This window comes from Bombina bombina, chromosome 2 (assembly GCF_027579735.1).
Source record: "Bombina bombina isolate aBomBom1 chromosome 2, aBomBom1.pri, whole genome shotgun sequence".
Taxonomy (NCBI): domain Eukaryota; kingdom Metazoa; phylum Chordata; class Amphibia; order Anura; family Bombinatoridae; genus Bombina; species Bombina bombina.
The window spans coordinates 1105557271-1105575770 of NC_069500.1; the positions used below are offsets into that span (position 1 = coordinate 1105557271).

General features: G+C 41.0%; 1 protein-coding gene across 1 annotated transcript in view; it reads left to right on the forward strand.

Moving 5' to 3' along the window:
• Positions 1-18500, forward strand: part of TMEM131L (transmembrane 131 like) — a gene marked incomplete in the record, with an annotated part of 682792 nt that overhangs the window by 168974 nt on the left and 495318 nt on the right. Inside the window, 1 exon segment of the mRNA XM_053703753.1 lies at positions 4886-5009. Coding sequence (XP_053559728.1) covers positions 4886-5009 — 124 coding nt within the window.

An 18500-nucleotide genomic window follows, 5' to 3' on the forward strand; every position in this document is an offset into this window, starting at 1 on the left:
GTGATTCTCCTTATTTGATTTTTCATTCGGATAAGGTAGTCCTGCGTACTAAACCTGGGTTCTTACCTAAGGGTAGTTACTAACAGGAATATCAATCAAGAGATTGTTGTTCCTTCTTTATGCCCAAATCCTTCTTCAAAGAAGGAACGTCTACTGCACAACCTGGATGTAGTCCGGGCTCTAAAATTTTACTTGCAGGCAACTAAGGAATTCCGACAAACGTCTTCTCTGTTGTCATTTACTCTGGGCAGAGGAGAGGTCAAAAAGCTTCCGCTACCTCTCTTTCTTTTTGGCTTCGTAGCATAATTCGTTTAGCTTATGAGACTGCTGGACAGCAGCCTCCTGAAAGAATTACAGCTCATTCTACTAGAGCTGTGGCTTCCACTTGGGCCTTCAAGAATGAGGCCTCTGTTGAACAGATTTGCAAGGCTGCAACTTGGTCTTCGCTTCATACTTTTTTCCAAATTTTACAAATTTGACACCTTTGCTTCATCGGAGGCTATTTTTGGGAGAAAGGTTCTTCAGGCAGTGGTTCCTTCTGTATAAAGAGTCTGCCTATCCCTCCCGTCATCCGTGTACTTTTGCTTTGGTATTGGTATCCCAGAAGTAATGATGACCCGTGGACTGATCACACTTAACAGAAGAAAACATAATTTATGCTTACCTGATAAATTCCTTTCTTCTGTAGTGTGATCAGTCCACGGCCCGCCCTGTTTTTAAGGCAGGTAAATATTTTTTAATTTATACTCCAGTCACCACTTCACCCTTGGCTTTTCCTTTCTCGTTGGTCCTTGGTCGAATGACTGGGAGTGACGTAGAGGGGAGGAGCTATATGCAGCTCTGCTGGGTGAATCCTCTTGCACTTCCTGTAGGGGAGCAGTTAATATCCCAGAAGTAATGATGACCCGTGGACTGATCACACTACAGAAGAAAGGAATTTATCAGGTAAGCATAAATTATGTTTTTACAAATTTTTTCACAAACTTTTGGTTTCTCACTGAAATTATTTACAAACAGCTTGTGCAATTATGGCTTAAATGGTTGTAAATTCTTCTCTGGGATCCCCTTTGTTCAGAAATAGCAGACATATATGGCTTTGGCGTTGCTTTTTAGTAATTAGAAGGCTGCTAAATGCCACTGCGCACTACACGTGTATTATGCCCAGCAGTGAAGGGGTTAATTATGGAGCATGTAGGGAGCTTCTAGGGTTAATTTTAGCTTTAGTGTAGTGTAGTAGACAACCCCAAGTATTGATCTAGGCCCATTTTGGTATATTTCATGCCACCATTTCACCGCCAAATGCGATCAAATTAAAAAAAACGTTAAATTTTTCACAATTTTAGGTTTCTCACTGAAATCATTTACAAACAGCTTGTGCAATTATGGCACAAATGGTTGTAAATGCTTCTCTGGGATCCCCTTTGTTCAGAAATAGCAGACATATATGGCTTTGGCGTTGCTTTTTGGTAATTAGAAGGCCGCCAAATGCCGCTGCATTTCACACGTGTATTATGGCTAGCAGTGAAGGGGTTAATTATGTAGCTTGTAGGGAGCTTGCAGGGTTAATTTTAGCTTTAGTGTAGAGCTCAGCCTCCCACCTGAAACATGAGACCCCCTGATCCCTCCCAAACAGCTCTCTTCCCTCCCCCACCCCCCAATTGTCCCCGCCATCTTAAGTACTGGCAGAAACTCTGCCAGTACTAAAATAAAAGCTATATTTGGGCTTTTTTTGTGTTTTTTTAAGCATATTTACATATGCTGCTGTGTAGGATCCCCCCTTAGCCCCCAGCCTTACTGATCCCCCACCAAAGAGCTCTCTAACCCTCCCCCTCTGCCTTAATGGGCGCCATCTTGGGTACTGGCAGCTGTCTGCCAGTACCCAGTTTAGTGAAAAAATGTGCCTTTTTTTTAAAAAAAAAACAACCCTTTTCTGTAGTGTAGCTTCCCCCCCCCCCCAAGATCAACCCCCCACCCCTTCCACATCTCTTAGCTGTTTATTTACAGCTTTCAAAAACTTATTTTTTTTGTACTTTTGAAAGTTTATTTTTCTGTAGTGTAGCGGTTCGCTCCCGCCCCGTGCACGCGCCCGCCCGCCGCCCCCCCCGTGCACGCGCGCGCTCCCGCCCCCGATCCCGCCCCCCTCCACTCCACTGGGCACATCGATGGCCGCCCACCCGCCTCCCAGACTTGCTCCCACCCACCAACGATACCGGCCACCGATGTCCGGTGCAGAGAGGGCCACAGAGTGGCTCTCTCTGCATCGGATGGCCAAGGGGGGTTATTGCAGGATGCCTCCATATCGAGGCATCACTGCAATAACCGGAAAGCAGCTGGAAGCGAGCAGGATCGCTTCCAGCTGCTTTCCAGACCAAGGACGTACGCCACACGTCCTCGGTCATTAACTGTATTTTTTTTGAGGACGTGTGGCGTACGTCCTTGGTCCTTAAGGGGTTAAAGGGTCATTAAACGCTAAATAAATTATTGATCAAATTAAGCATTTAAAGAAAAGATTAGGCTGAGAATAACATGTAGATGTATTTTTTTAAAGTTTTGTTAGATGTTTTAAATATTGACAAAATAAGTGTAAAGTTTTAGTGTCTATAAAACAATGGGAGCTGCCATGTTGTAACTTAGGTTATTTTTTTCTGCTGCTAGCCAATAAGGGACAGTTATAAATAGGTCACTAGAGTGTGTAGCCATTGGCTGTTCAGAATATAACAGTGTTCTGCACTGCCACATCTAACAGGAACTGTAAAGCTTACACTTTCAGAATGGAATTACAGGATTAGGGGACAAAATAAATAAAAGTATATTGCAGTTGTTTTTATATGTACAATTTATCATTTTATATCATAATCTCATATTGTTTAATGTCCCTTTTAAGATAGAGCATGCAGTTGTAAACAACTTTCCAATTTACTTTCATTAACAAAATGTGCATAGTGTTTTTATATTTATTTTCATGTTTTGAGTCACCATCTCCTACTGAGCATGTGCAAGAATTCACAGAATATACGTATATGCATTTGTGATTGGCTGATGGCTGTCACATGATGCAAGATTGAAAATAGACATAACTTTGAAATTTGTCAGAAAAAAAATCTACCACTTATTCGAAGTTCAGACTAAGTACAATACCATTGTCTTGTTATCATGCATTTGTTGTTTTCATAAATCTTCTGTATTTACTGGTCCTTTAATGCTCCTAGTTTTGTAATAGGAATGTCCAAAAACTCCATATAGGTGTGATGGTCAGTTGTCCATATACAGTACATATAGAATGTATTTGTGAATGGAGAAGGTGACAATGGAATGGAAGGATACTAGACCTCTTCGAAGTTGCTAATTTTATTTCCTCTCTCCTAAAGCTTTAATCATTGAAAAAATGCTAAATGTCACTAAATCCTGTCTCGCCAACAGTGAGCAACTCTAATACCCCACAAACAATAAAACAGTGCAATTGCTGGAAATGCTTTATTTTAATTTTAACTGTTCTCCAGATTTAATTATCCTTTATCAATTTTCAATGCCAATTTGGAAGCCTTCTGAACTTAACCTGTGATCTTATTATTTTATAACTATTTTTATATTTTCTTGCACGTCAATTACTCTAAAGTTCCACAGAGACTGCTGGTGTAAAGGCCCATTGTTTTCACAGGACGTGTGTTTATTTTTGGCACTTCATGGGTTTTCCCTTTGATGCAAGTTAATTGTACAGCTGGCTCATAGGTCTCTTACGCAGAACATTTTGCATCTCTAACATTTAATTTTGATGATTATATTTTTTTATGTTAGAATAAAACCAATATTAGAAGAGTTACAGCGGAGCAGAGAGACTAATACCTACAGTTTAAACGTGTGGGTGAAGTGATAGTCTGGAGCTTGGGTTATATACACAATTCCCTGTGCTTGTAACTAGCTTGCTGTATTGTCACATTGTTTTTATTGTTGTTAAACAAATCATTAAGCATATTCACAATTAAGGAGCTTCTCTTCAAATGGGGAGAACAAGTTTACTAAATGCTTCAACACTATGTGCTGAGTTACCAATGTGAAGAGTGTAGTATCCAACTAGTTCTAGAAAATCTTCATTTAACCGGCTATCAACAGTATGTACTTTTTGTGTCTGTCTAAGACAAACAGCATTTGCATCCTTCATAGCGCACTACTTCATTTCAACTCTTCTCAAATTTTAAGCAGCTTCCTGCATCTAAAAAGGATAGAATGGAGGATAGCACACCACAAAGTTAAAGTGGGCTCTACATTGTCCTTTTGAAGCTTTTTGATAAATCACTGTTGTTACTTCAAAGGTTTTTACTTTACAGCTTCTATCTTGTTATAAAAACAAATTGCAGAAGTTAATAGTTGCCATCATTTTTAGTTTGTCTTCTAAATTATAGATTCTCTTGAGAATTTATCTTGTGATAATGTATTAAAGGAAAAATACAGTCAAAATTAAACTTTCATGATTTCGACAGGGCATGTAATTTAAAGAAATTTCCAATTGACTTCTATTTCATAATTTTCCCTTGGTTATCCTATGTTGAAAATTATACCTAGACAGGCTCAGGGGCAGAGATACGCTACTGGAGCTAGCTAATGATTGGCAGCTGCAAATAAATGCCTTTTTGTCATTGGCTCACCTGCTGTGTTCAGCTAGCTCCCAGTACTGCATGGCTGCTTCTTCAACAAAGGATAACCTGAGTAAAAAAAATAATTGAGGAGTAAATTGGAAATTTGTTGAACATTGTATGCTCTATGTGAAACATAAAATATGGTTTGATGTCCCTTTTAATCATCATTTTTTTTTTTTTTTTACTAATTTGTAATTATGTCAAATATAATTACACTTCGTGTCATCTTGGTTTGTTTCCTTCTATTTTAGGTCATTGGGTCTCCCCAAAGCTCAAACCTTCTGTGCTTTCAACCCAAGTAGAGACACAGATGTTGAAGTGAATTCTGTGTTTACAACTAGCAGGCATTTCCATGTGTCTCCCATACAGAGCAGGGTGAGTGTTGATGTACTGTTGGAAACTATGCATTGGTAAGGTGCCAGAAGTCTTTTTGTTTTTCTTGGCTAGGTTGCTCAGTCTAGCAGCTGCCAGCTAGACCCCTTTCCCAACATGTACATGCATATTGTTCTCTAAAGAAATGGGTTTATATTTATATCTAATTTATAGTAGGCCAAGCATCTTGTATTACCATATTAGACTGTTAGTTTCTTCTTACAATTTTTACAATAGTTAAGTACAATGCATTTTCAAATACTGCTGATCTTCACCTTAGACAACTGTAATGTAAATCTACTCTTAAGATTTCAATAACATAGAAGGGCTGATAACATTTTACTTTCTAAATAGTAAAGAGAGTGTGCGCAGAGCATAAATATCGAACTCCTATCAGTTCCTAAAAAAAACCTTTATTAGGACAAGAGTTAAAAGCAAAACAAAAGTGTGTAGGAGCGCTCAGAGGCTAAAGATATAGACTAAAAATAGAGCAATAGATATTAATATAAATGTAAAAGGCAGACTATACACAATAAATTAAGTGATATATGCTGCAAAAACACACTAAATGTAACGGCGTGTACATCAATTTATTAATAAAAGAACAGAATATTAAAATCGGACGTCTCAGATAATAAAACAAATAGCACAATGCGGGCCTAAATATGGAATATTGCCACCACTTTAGTATTAGAAAAGACACAAATTATCCACCTGTGGAAAAAGTAACGTAAACAAAAACAAGTTCGTGAAAAAATTGAGACAATGTGTCTAAAGAAACCGCAAGGATTCCACAGCGGTTAGCAATTCATGCTTAGTATCCTAGAACGAATACAGGCACAGTACCTGGCTTCCAGACTGGAAAAGGGGCGAGAGCAACACAAACTTTTTCGGACACCTCAGCCTCTGTTTCCTTTCCTCTGCTGTGTAGGTCACGTGTGCGTATGACGTCACAATACTACGATCGTATTGGTAGATACTTGAATTTCAAATCTACAGCTGATCCACTTTCCAAATGTAAAAATAGTGCAATGTAGCACGCTGGATGACTCTTCAAAGGCTTTTCAAAGGCTTGTCTTTTGGCATTTGTCAGCACGCAATATACGTCTTTGAAGGCTTGTCTTTAGGTATAGTTATACCAGGAGTATAAACCGCTAAATCCACCGTCAATCTAAGAGGACACTTGGCAGGTTATTGTAAATGACTTAAATCTGCAATGACTGCACAACATTGATGCGTTTCTCCCTGCATGAGGGCTTTTTCAAGATGACTTGATAGCAGTTCAATGCATCCTTAAATTTGAATCAAATGTTTCTCATTGGTTGTAACTTAATGAGAATATAAGAAGGTATTGGCAATAGTCCTTACATTTATAAAGATGGTATTGGCAAACTCCACAAAGTATAAAGGTGGCAATATTCCATATTTAGTCCCGCTATTTGTTTTAGTATCGGAGACGTCCAATTTTAGTATTCTGTTCTTTTATTAATAAATTGCTATTTATTGTACACTCTGTTAAATTTAGTGTGTGTTTTTTCAGCATAAATCACTTTTAATTTTTCGTGTATAGCCTGCCTTTTACATTTATATTAATATCCTTGCTCTATTTTTTAGTCTATATCTTTAGCGTCTGAGCGCTCCTACACACTTTTGTTTTAACATTTTACTTTCATTGTGCCAAGGAACATGGCACTAACATGCAATCTATAATAGTGCAGGGACATTTAATAAGTTGGTGTGATTGTTTGTTCCTTCTTGTTAACCCAAGGTAATCAGTGCAGCGGCACACATTATATTCCTGAGTGCAGTACTTCACTCAGGATAATATGACCAGAGGCTGAAAAAATATTTAGGAGCCAGGGTACAGAGTTTGTATAAAAGAACAGTAGTAGTAGTAATAATATTATTACAGGGAGTGCAGAATTATTAGGCAAATGAGTATTTTGACCACATCATCCTCTTTATGCATGTTGTCTTACTCCAAGCTGTATAGGCTCGAAAGCCTACTACCAATTAAGCATATTAGGTGATGTGCATCTCTGTAATTAGAAGGGGTGTGGTCTAATGACATCAACACCCTATATCAGGTGTGCATAATTATTAGGCAACTTCCTTTCCTTTGGCAAAATGGGTCAAAAGAAGGACTTGACAGGCTCAGAAAAGTCAAAAATAGTGAGATATCTTGCAGAGGGATGCAGCACTCTTAAAATTGCAAAGCTTCTGAAGCGTGATCATCGAACAATCAAGCGTTTCATTCAAAATAGTCAACAGGGTCGCAAGAAGCGTGTGGAAAAACCAAGGCGCAAAATAACTGCCCATGAACTGAGAAAAGTCAAGCGTGCAGCTGCCAAGATGCCACTTGCCACCAGTTTGGCCATATTTCAGAGCTGCAACATCACTGGAGTGCCCAAAAGCACAAGGTGTGCAATACTCAGAGACATGGCCAAGGTAAGAAAGGCTGAAAGACGACCACCACTGAACAAGACACACAAGCTGAAACGTCAAGACTGGGCCAAGAAATATCTCAAGACTGATTTTTCTAAGGTTTTATGGACTGATGAAATGAGAGGGAGTCTTGATGGGCCAGATGGATGGGCCCATGGCTGGATTGGTAAAGGGCAGAGAGCTCCAGTCCGACTCAGACGCCAGCAAGGTGGAGGTGGAATACTGGTTTGGGCTGGTATCATCAAAGATGAGCTTGTGGGGCCTTTTCGGGTTGAGGATGGAGTCAAGCTCAACTCCCAGTCCTACTGCCAGTTTCTGGAAGACACCTTCTTCAAGCAGTGGTACAGGAAGAAGTCTGCATCCTTCAAGAAAAACATGATTTCTCCAACATAGGTGTGTCCGGTCCACGGCGTCATCCTTACTTGTGGGATATTCTCTTCCCCAACAGGAAATGGCAAAGAGCCCAGCAAAGCTGGTCACATGATCCCTCCTAGGCTCCGCCTACCCCAGTCATTCTCTTTGCCGTTGTACAGGCAACATCTCCACGGAGATGGCTTAGAGTTTTTTAGTGTTTAACTGTAGTTTTTATTATTCAATCAAGAGTTTGTTATTTTAAAATAGTGCTGGTATGTACTATTTACTCTGAAACAGAAAAGAGATGAAGATTTCTGTTTGTAAGAGGAAAATGATTTTAGCAACCGTTACTAAAATCGATGGCTGTTCCACACAGGACTGTTGAGAGGAATTAACTTCAGTTGGGGGAACAGTGAGCAGAATTTTGCTGCTTGAGGTATGACACATTCTAACAAGACGATGTAATGCTGGAAGCTGTCATTTTCCCTATGGGATCCGGTAAGCCATTTTTATTACAGACAGTAAATAAGGGCTTCACAAGGGCTTTTTAAGACTGTAGACATTTTCTGGGCTAAATCGATTCATATATAAACAGATTTAGCCTTGAGGAATCATTTTAATCTGGGTATTTTGTAAAATAATATCGGCAGGCACTGTTTTGGACACCTTATTCTCTAGGGGCTTTCCCTAATCATAGGCAGAGTCTCATTTCCGCGCCTGTATTGCGCACTTGTTTTTGAGAAGCATGACATGCAGTCGCATGTGTGAGGAGCTCTGATACATAGAAAAGACTTTCTGAAGGCGTCATTTGGTATCGTATTCCCCTTTGGGCTTGGTTGGGTCTCAGCAAAGCAGATACCAGGGACTGTAAAGGGGTTAAAGATAAAAACGGCTCCGGTTCCGTTATTTTAAGGGTTAAAGCTTCCAAATTTGGTGTGCAATACTTTTAAGGCTTTAAGACACTGTGGTGAAATTTTGGTGAATTTTGAACAATTCCTTCATACTTTTTCGCAATTGCAGTAATAAAGTGTGTTCAGTTTAAAATTTAAAGTGACAGTAACGGTTTTATTTTAAAACGTTTTTTGTACTTTGTTATCAAGTTTATGCCTGTTTAACATGTCTGAACTGCCAGATAGACTATGTTCTGAATGTGGGGAAGCCAAGGTCCCTTCTCATTTAAATAGATGTGATTTATGTGACACAAAATTTAGAGAAAAGGATGCCCAAGATGATTCCTCAAGTGAGGGGAGTAAGCATGGTACTGCATCATCCCCTCCTTCGTCTACACCAGTCTTGCCCACTCAGGAGGCCCCTAGTACATCTAGCGCGCCAATACTCCTTACTATGCAACAATTGACGGCTGTAATGGATAATTCTATCAAAAACATTTTAGCCAAAATGCCCACTTATCAGCGTAAGCGCGACTGCTCTGTTTTAGATAATACTGAAGAGCATGAGGACGCTGATGATATTGTTTCTGAAGGGCCCCTACACCAGTCTGAGGGGGCCAGGGAGGTTTTGTCTGAGGGAGAAATTTCAGATTCAGGGAAAATTTCTCAACAAGCTGAACCTGATGTGATTACATTTAAATTTAAGTTGGAACATCTCCGCGCTCTGCTTAAGGAGGTGTTATCCACTCTGGATGATTGTGAGAATTTGATCATCCCAGAGAAACTATGTAAAATGGACAAGTTCCTAGAGGTCCCGGGGCCCCCAGAAGCTTTTCCTATACCCAAGCGGGTGGCGGACATTGTAAATAAAGAATGGGAAAGGCCCGGTATACCTTTCGTCCCTCCCCCATATTTAAAAAATTGTTTCCTATGGTCGACCCCAGAAAGGACTTATGGCAGACAGTCCCCAAGGTCGAGGGGGCGGTTTCTACTTTAAACAAACGCACCACTATACCCATAGAAGATAGTTGTGCTTTCAAAGATCCTATGGATAAAAAATTAGAAGGTTTGCTTAAAAAGATGTTTGTTCAGCAAGGTTACCTTCTACAACCAATTTCATGCATTGTCCCTGTCACTACAGCCGCGTGTTTCTGGTTCGATGAGCTAGAAAAGGCGATCACTAGTGATTCTCCTCCTTATGAGGAGATTATGGACAGAATCCGTGCTCTCAAATTGGCTAATTCTTTCACCCTAGACGCCACTTTGCAATTGGCTAGGTTAGCGGCGAAAAATTCTGGGTTTGCTATTGTGGCGCGCAGAGCGCTTTGGTTGAAATCTTGGTCAGCGGATGCGTCTTCCAAGAACAAATTGCTTAACATTCCTTTCAAGGGGAAAACGCTGTTTGGCCCTGACTTGAAAGAGATTATCTCTGATATCACTGGGGGTAAGGGCCATGCCCTTCCTCAGGATAGGTCTTTCAAGGCCAAAAATAAACCTAATTTTCGTCCCTTTCGTAGAAACGGACCAGCCCCAAGTGCTACGTCCTCTAAGCAAGAGGGTAATACTTCTCAAGCCAAGCCAGCCTGGAGACCAATGCAAGGCTGGAACAAGGGAAAGCAGGCCAAGAAACCTGCCACTGCTACCAAGACAGCATGAAATGTTAGCCCCCGATCCGGGACCGGATCTGGTGGGGGGCAGACTCTCTCTCTTCGCTCAGGCTTGGGCAAGAGATGTTCTGGATCCTTGGGCACTAGAAATAGTCTCCCAAGGTTATCTTCTGGAATTCAAGGGGCTTCCCCCAAGGGGGAGGTTCCACAGGTCTCAATTGTCTTCAGACCACATAAAAAAACAGGCATTCTTACATTGTGTAGAAGACCTGTTAAAAATGGGAGTGATTCATCCTGTTCCATTAGGAGAACAAGGGATGGGGTTCTACTCCAATCTGTTCGTAGTTCCCAAAAAAGAGGGAACGTTCAGACCAATCTTAGATCTCAAGATCCTAAACAAGTTTCTCAAGGTTCCATCGTTCAAAATGGAAACCATTCGAACAATTCTTCCTTCCATCCAGGAAGGTCAATTCATGACCACGGTGGATTTAAAGGATGCGTATCTACATATTCCTATCCACAAGGAACATCATCGGTTCCTAAGGTTCGCATTCCTGGACAAGCATTACCAGTTCGTGGCACTTCCTTTCGGATTAGCCACTGCTCCAAGGATTTTCACAAAGGTACTAGGGTCCCTTCTAGCGGTGCTAAGACCAAGGGGCATTGCAGTAGTACCTTACTTGGACGACATTCTGATTCAAGCGTCGTCCCTTCCTCAAGCAAAGGCTCACACGGACATAGTCCTGGCCTTTCTCAGATCTCATGGATGGAAAGTGAACGTAGAAAAGAGTTCTCTATCTCCGTCAACAAGGGTTCCCTTCTTGGGAACAATAATAGACTCCTTAGAAATGAGGATTTTTCTGACAGAGGCCAGAAAAACAAAACTTCTAAACTCTTGTCAAATACTTCATTCCGTTCCTCTTCCTTCCATAGCGCAGTGCATGGAAGTAATAGGTTTGATGGTAGCGGCAATGGACATAGTTCCTTTTGCGCGCATTCATCTAAGACCATTACAACTGTGCATGCTCAGTGGGCTGGGGCGCAGTCTGGGGACCCCTGAAAGCTCAGGGTCTTTGGTCTCGGGAAGAATCTCTTCTACCGATAAATATTCTGGAACTGAGAGCGATACTCAATGCTCTCAAGGCTTGGCCTCAGCTAGCAAAGGCCAAGTTCATACGGTTTCAATCAGACAACATGACGACTGTTGCGTACATCAACCATCAGGGGGGAACAAGGAGTTCCCTGGCGATGGAAGAAGTGACCAAAATCATTCAATGGGCGGAGACTCACTCCTGCCACTTGTCTGCAATCCACATCCCAGGAGTGGAAAATTGGGAAGCGGATTTTCTGAGTCGTCAGACTTTACATCCGGGGGAGTGGGAACTCCATCCGGAAATCTTTGCCCAAATTACTCAACTGTGGGGCATTCCAGACATGGATCTGATGGCCTCTCGTCAGAACTTCAAGGTTCCTTGCTACGGGTCCAGATCTAGGGATCCCAAGGCGACTCTATTAGATGCACTAGTAGCACCTTGGACCTTCAAACTAGCTTATGTATTCCCGCCGTTTCCTCTCATCCCCAGGCTGGTAGCCAGGATCAATCAGGAGAGGGCATCGGTGATCTTGATAGCTCCTGCGTGGCCACGCAGGACTTGGTATGCAGATCTGGTGAATATGTCATCGGCTCCACCATGGAAGCTACCTTTGAGACAAGACCTTCTTGTTCAAGGTCCGTTCGAACATCCGAATCTGGTCTCACTCCAACTGACTGCTTGGAGATTGAACGCTTGATCTTATCAAAACGAGGGTTCTCAGATTCTGTTATTGATACTCTTGTTCAGGCCAGAAAGCCTGTAACTAGAAAAATTTACCACAAAATATGGAAAAAATATATCTGTTGGTGTGAATCTAAAGGATTCCCTTGGGACAAGGTAAAAATTCCTAAAATTCTATCCTTTCTTCAAGAAAGCTTGGAGAAAGGATTATCTGCAAGTTCCTTGAAGGGACAGATTTCTGCCTTGTCTGTGTTACTTCACAAAAAGTTCAGGCCTTTGTTCAGGCTCTGGTTAGAATCAAGCCTGTTTACAAACCTTTGACTCCTCCTTGGAGTCTCAACTTAGTTCTTTCAGTTCTTCAGGGGGTTCCGTTTGAACCCTTACATTCCGTTGATATTAAGTTATTATCTTGGAAAGTTTTGTTTTTGGTTGCAATTTCTTCTGCTAGAAGAGTTTCAGAATTATCTGCTCTGCAGTGTTCTCCTCCTTATCTGGTGTTCCATGCAGATAAGGTGGTTTTACGTACTAAACCTGGTTTTCTTCCGAAAGTTGTTTCTAACAAAAACATTAACCAGGAGATAGTCGTGCCTTCTTTGTGTCCGAATCCAGTTTCAAAGAAGGAACGTTTGTTGCACAATTTGGATGTTGTTCGCGCTCTAAAATTCTATTTAGATGCTACAAAGGATTTTAGACAAACATCTTCCTTGTTTGTTGTTTATTCTGGTAAAAGGAGAGGTCAAAAAGCAACTTCTACCTCTCTCTCTTTTTGGATTAAAAGCATCATCAGATTGGCTTATGAGACTGCCGGACGGCAGCCTCCTGAAAGAATCACAGCTCATTCCACTAGGGCTGTGGCTTCCACATGGGCCTTCAAGAACGAGGCTTCTGTTGATCAGATATGTAGGGCAGCGACTTGGTCTTCACTGCACACTTTTACCAAATTTTACAAGTTTGATACTTTTGCTTCTTCTGAGGCTATTTTTGGGAGAAAGGTTTTGCAAGCCGTGGTGCCTTCCATTTAGGTGACCTGATTTGCTCCCTCCCTTCATCCGTGTCCTAAAGCTTTGGTATTGGTTCCCACAAGTAAGGATGACGCCGTGGACCGGACACACCTATGTTGGAGAAAACAGAATTTATGTTTACCTGATAAATTACTTTCTCCAACGGTGTGTCCGGTCCACGGCCCGCCCTGGTTTTTAATCAGGTCTGATAATTTATTTTCTTTAACTACAGTCACCACGGTATCATATGGTTTCTCCTATGCAAATATTCCTCCTTTACGTCGGTCGAATGACTGGGGTAGGCGGAGCCTAGGAGGGATCATGTGACCAGCTTTGCTGGGCTCTTTGCCATTTCCTGTTGGGGAAGAGAATATCCCACAAGTAAGGATGACGCCGTGGACCGGACACACCGTTGGAGAAAGTAATTTATCAGGTAAACATAAATTCTGTTTTTCATGCAGGACAATGCTCCATCACACGCGTCCAAGTACTCCACAGCGTGGCTGGCAAGAAAGGGTATAAAAGAAGAAAATCTAATGACATGGCCTCCTTGTTCACCTGATCTGAACCCCATTGAGAACCTGTGGTCCATCATCAAATGTGAGATTTACAAGGAGGGAAAACAGTACACCTCTCTGAACAGTGTCTGGGAGGCTGTGGTTGCTGCTGCACGCAATGTTGATGGTGAACAGATCAAAACACTGACAGAATCCATGGATGGCAGGCTTTTGAGTGTCCTTGCAAAGAAAGGTGGCTATATTGGTCACTGATTTGTTTTTGTTTTGTTTTTGAATGTCAGAAATGTATATTTGTGAATGTTGAGATGTTATATTGGTTTCACTGGTAAAAATAAATAATTGAAATGGGTATATATTTGTTTTTTGTTAAGTTGCCTAATAATTATGCACAGTTATAGTCACCTGCACACACAGATATCCCCCTAAAATAGCTATAACTAAAAACAAACTAAAAACTACTTCCAAAACTATTCAGCTTTGATATTAATGAGTTTTTTGGGTTCATTGAGAACATGGTTGTTGTTCAATAATAAAATTAATCCTCAAAAATACAACTTGCCTAATAATTCTGCACTCCCTGTATTATTTATGTTTTGGAAGCTATGCTCCTTTTGAATCCAGGAAATGTCCTAATCCTCTTTAATAAACTCAGACACGAAGGGATGGTTAGTCTCTTGCCTGTGTGAGCTTTAATGTTATCGCTTTTGTTTAGATTCCCCTTTGATAGTTGCACATTAATATTGGCTTAGTTATTCGTTATAACTATTGCTTACATTTTTGGACTTACGTTTAAACTCGCCAAATCCACAACATACTATCACTATACACTTTAACAGCTCAAGTGTTTTGGGCTGATGTTAACTTCTCCCTGTGTATTGCAATCAATGTCTAAAATATAGTCTTGGAAAGAGAGGGTTTTATGCGTAACAGCCTTCTTTTGGAGCTAAAGTTTTGAAAACTTTTTTTTTGCCTCGCCGAATAAGCTGAAAAAATGAGGAATGCAAAAATATGTTGTATGAATATAGAATATTTATAGCAGTGTAATTTAATTTTGTTTTATATATTTATGATATAATCACATCATATAATTTGCAAAAGGGCATAAGTATGGGCACATTAAAAAGACAAGTTCTGAAGTCATACATTACATAAGTTTTTGGTATTGCATTGACTGCTAAAAACATAAATAAATTATTTTCAGCTGCCTATGTAAATTTTAAACAAAGGTATGTTTTCTGAATACTGGTGTTTTTCAAAAGAAATGCTAAGTCTGCAATTCTAAATAACTTTTTTGTTTTTGTTTCTAAATAACTATTGTTTATAAGTGCTGTTTTCTCCAACATTGGTGTGTCCGGTCCACGGCGTCATCCTTACTTGTGGGAATATCTCTTCCCCAACAGGAAATGGCAAAGAGTCCCAGCAAAGCTGGCCATATAGTCCCTCCTAGGCTCCGCCCACCCCAGTCATTCTCTTTGCCGTTGCACAGGCATCATCTCCACGGAGATGTTAAGAGTATGTGGTGTTTAGTTGTAGTTTTTTATTCTACTATCAAGAGTTTATTTTAAAATAGTGCTGGTATGTACTATTTACTCTGAAACAGAAAAAGATGAAGAATTCTGTTTGTGAGAGGAAGATGATTTTAGCAGACAGTAACTAAAATCGTTTGCTGTTTCCACATAGGACTGTTGAGATGAAGTAACTTCAGTTGGGGGAAACAGTTAGCAGACTTTTCTGCTTAAGGTATGACTAGCCATATTTCTAACAAGACTGTCGAATGCTGGAAGGCTGTCATTTCCCATCATGGGGACCGGTAAGCCATTTTCTTAGTCTCAAACAGAATAAAGGGCTTAATATGGGCTATAAAACTGGTAGACACTTTTATGGGCAAAATCGATTGCTTTATTTGGGGCATTTTATACATGTTTATGCTGGTAATTCACACTTCTAAACTTGGGGAACGTTTTTTAACGCCAGGCACTGTGTTAGACACATTTTCCAGTCAGGAAGGGCCTTCCCAGTTGTAGGCTGAGCCTCATTTTCGCGCCATTACTGCGCAGTTACTTTTGAGAGCAAGACATGCAGATGCATGTGTGAGGATCTGAAAGTAGTTGGAAAAGTTTCTAGAAGGCTTCATTTGGTATCGTATTCCCCCCTGGTTTTGGTAAAGTCGCAGCAAAGGCTGTAGCTGGGACTGTAGAGGGGTTAAAACTGTAACCGGCTCCGGTTATTTTAAGGGTTAAAGCTCTGAAAATTCGTGTGCAATACTTTGAATGCTTTAAGACACTGTGGTGAAAATTTGGTAATTTTTGAACAATTCCTTCATACTTTTTCACATATTCAGTAATAAAGTGTGCTCTGTTTAAAATTTAAAGAGACAGTAACGGTTTTGTTTTAAAACTTTTTTTGTGCTTTATTGACAAGTTTAAGCCTGTTTAACATGTCTGTACCTTCAGATAAGCTATGTTCTATATGTATGAAAGTCAATGTGTCTCCCCCTTCAAAATTGTGTGATAATTGTGCCATAGCGTCCAAACAAAGTAAGGACAGTACTGTCACAGATAATGAAGTTGCCCAAGATGATTCATCAGATGAAGGGAGTAGACATGGTTCTACATCATCTCCTTCTGTGTCTATGCCAGTTTTGCCCACGCAGGAGGCCCCTAGTACTTCTAGCGCGCCAATGCTTATTACTATGCAACAATTGACGGCAGTAATGGATAACTCCATAGCAAATATTTTATCCAAAATGCCTGCATATCAGAGAAAGCGCGATTGCTCCGTTTTAAACACTGAAGAGCAGGAGGGCGCTGATAATTGCTCTGTCATACCCTCACACCAATCTGAAGGGGCCATGAGGGAGGTTTTGTCAGATAGGGAAATTTCAGATTCAGGAAAAATTTCTCAACAGGCTGAACCTGATGTTGTGACATTTAAATTTAAATTAGAGCATCTCCGCGCACTGCTTAAGGAGGTGTTATCTACTCTGGATGATTGTGACAACCTGGTCATTCCAGAAAAATTATGCAAGATGGACAAGTTCCTAGAGGTTCCGGTGCACCCCGACGCTTTTCCTATACCCAAGCGGGTGGCGGACATAGTGAATAAGGAGTGGGAGAAGCCCGGCATACCTTTTGTCCCCCCTCCTATATTTAAGAAATTATTTCCTATGGTCGACCCCAGAAAGGACTTATGGCAGACAGTCCCTAAGGTCGAGGGGGCAGTTTCTACTCTAAACAAGCGCACTACTATTCCTATCGAGGATAATTGTGCTTTCAAAGATCCTATGGATAAAAAATTGGAGGGTTTGCTTAAAAAGATTTTTGTACAGCAAGGTTACCTTCTGCAACCCATTTCGTGCATTGTTCCTGTCACTACAGCAGCGTGGTTCTGGTTCGAGGAACTAGAAAAGTCGCTCAGTAGAGAGACTCCATATGAGGAGGTTATGGACAGAGTTCACGCACTTAAGTTAGCTAATTCTTTTATTTTAGATGCCGCTTTGCAATTAGCTAGATTAGCAGCGAAAAATTCAGGGTTTGCAATTGTGGCGCGCAGAGCGCTTTGGCTAAAGTCTTGGTCAGCGGATGTATCATCCAAGACAAAATTGCTTAATATCCCCTTCAAGGGTAAAACTCTCTTTGGGCCAGAATTGAAAGAGATTATCTCAGACATCACTGGGGGAAAGGGCCACGCCCTCCCACAAGATAGGCCTTTCAAAGCCAAGAATAAGTCTAATTTTCGTTCCTTTCGTAATTTCAGGAACGGACCGGCCTCTAATTCTGCATCCTCTAAGCAAGAGGGTGATGCTTCACAGACCAAACCAGCCTGGAAACCGATGCAAGGCTGGAACAAGGGTAAGCAGGCCAAGAAGCCTGCTGCTGCTAACAAAACAGCATGAAGGAGTAGCCCCCGATCCGGGACCGGATCTAGTGGGGGGCAGACTCTCTCTCTTTGCTCAGGCTTGGGCAAGAGATGTTCAGGATCCCTGGACGCTAGAAATAGTTTCTCAGGGTTATCTTCTGGAATTCAAGGAACTACCCCCAAGGGGAAGGTTTCACTTGTCTCACTTATCCTCAAACCAAATAAAGAGACAGGCATTCTTACATTGTGTAGAAGACCTGTTAAAGATGGGAGTGATACACCCAGTTCCAATGGCGGAACAAGGAATGGGATTTTACTCAAATCTGTTCGTAGTCCCCAAAAAAGAGGGAACCTTCAGACCAATTCTGGATTTAAAAATCCTAAACAAATTTCTCAGAGTACCATCGTTCAAAATGGAAACCATTCGAACGATTCTACCTACAATCCAGGAAGGTCAATTTATGACTACCGTGGATCTAAAGGATGCGTACCTACATATTCCTATCCACAAAGAACATCATCAGTTCCTAAGGTTCGCCTTTCTGGACAAACATTACCAGTTTGTGGCCCTCCCATTCGGGTTAGCCACTACTCCAAGGATTTTCACAAAGGTACTCGGGTCCCTTCTAGCGGTTCTAAGACTGAGGGGCATTGCAGTAGTACCATACTTGGACGACATTCTAATACAAGCGTCGTCCCTTTCAAAGGCAAAGGCTCATACAGACATTGTTCTGGCCTTTCTCATATCTCACGGATGGAAGGTGAACATAGAAAAAAGTTCTCTGTCTCCGTCGACAAGAGTTCACTTCTTGGGAACAATAATAGATTCTTTAGAAATGAGGATTTTTCTGACAGATGTCAGAAAGTCAAAACTTCTAAGCGCTTGTCAAGTTCTTCATTCAGTTCAACGTCCTTCCATAGCTCAGTGCATGGAAGTAGTAGGGTTGATGGTTGCAGCAATGGACATAGTTCCTTTTGCGCGAATTCATCTAAGACCATTACAACTGTGCATGCTGAAACAGTGGAATGGGGACTATACAGACTTG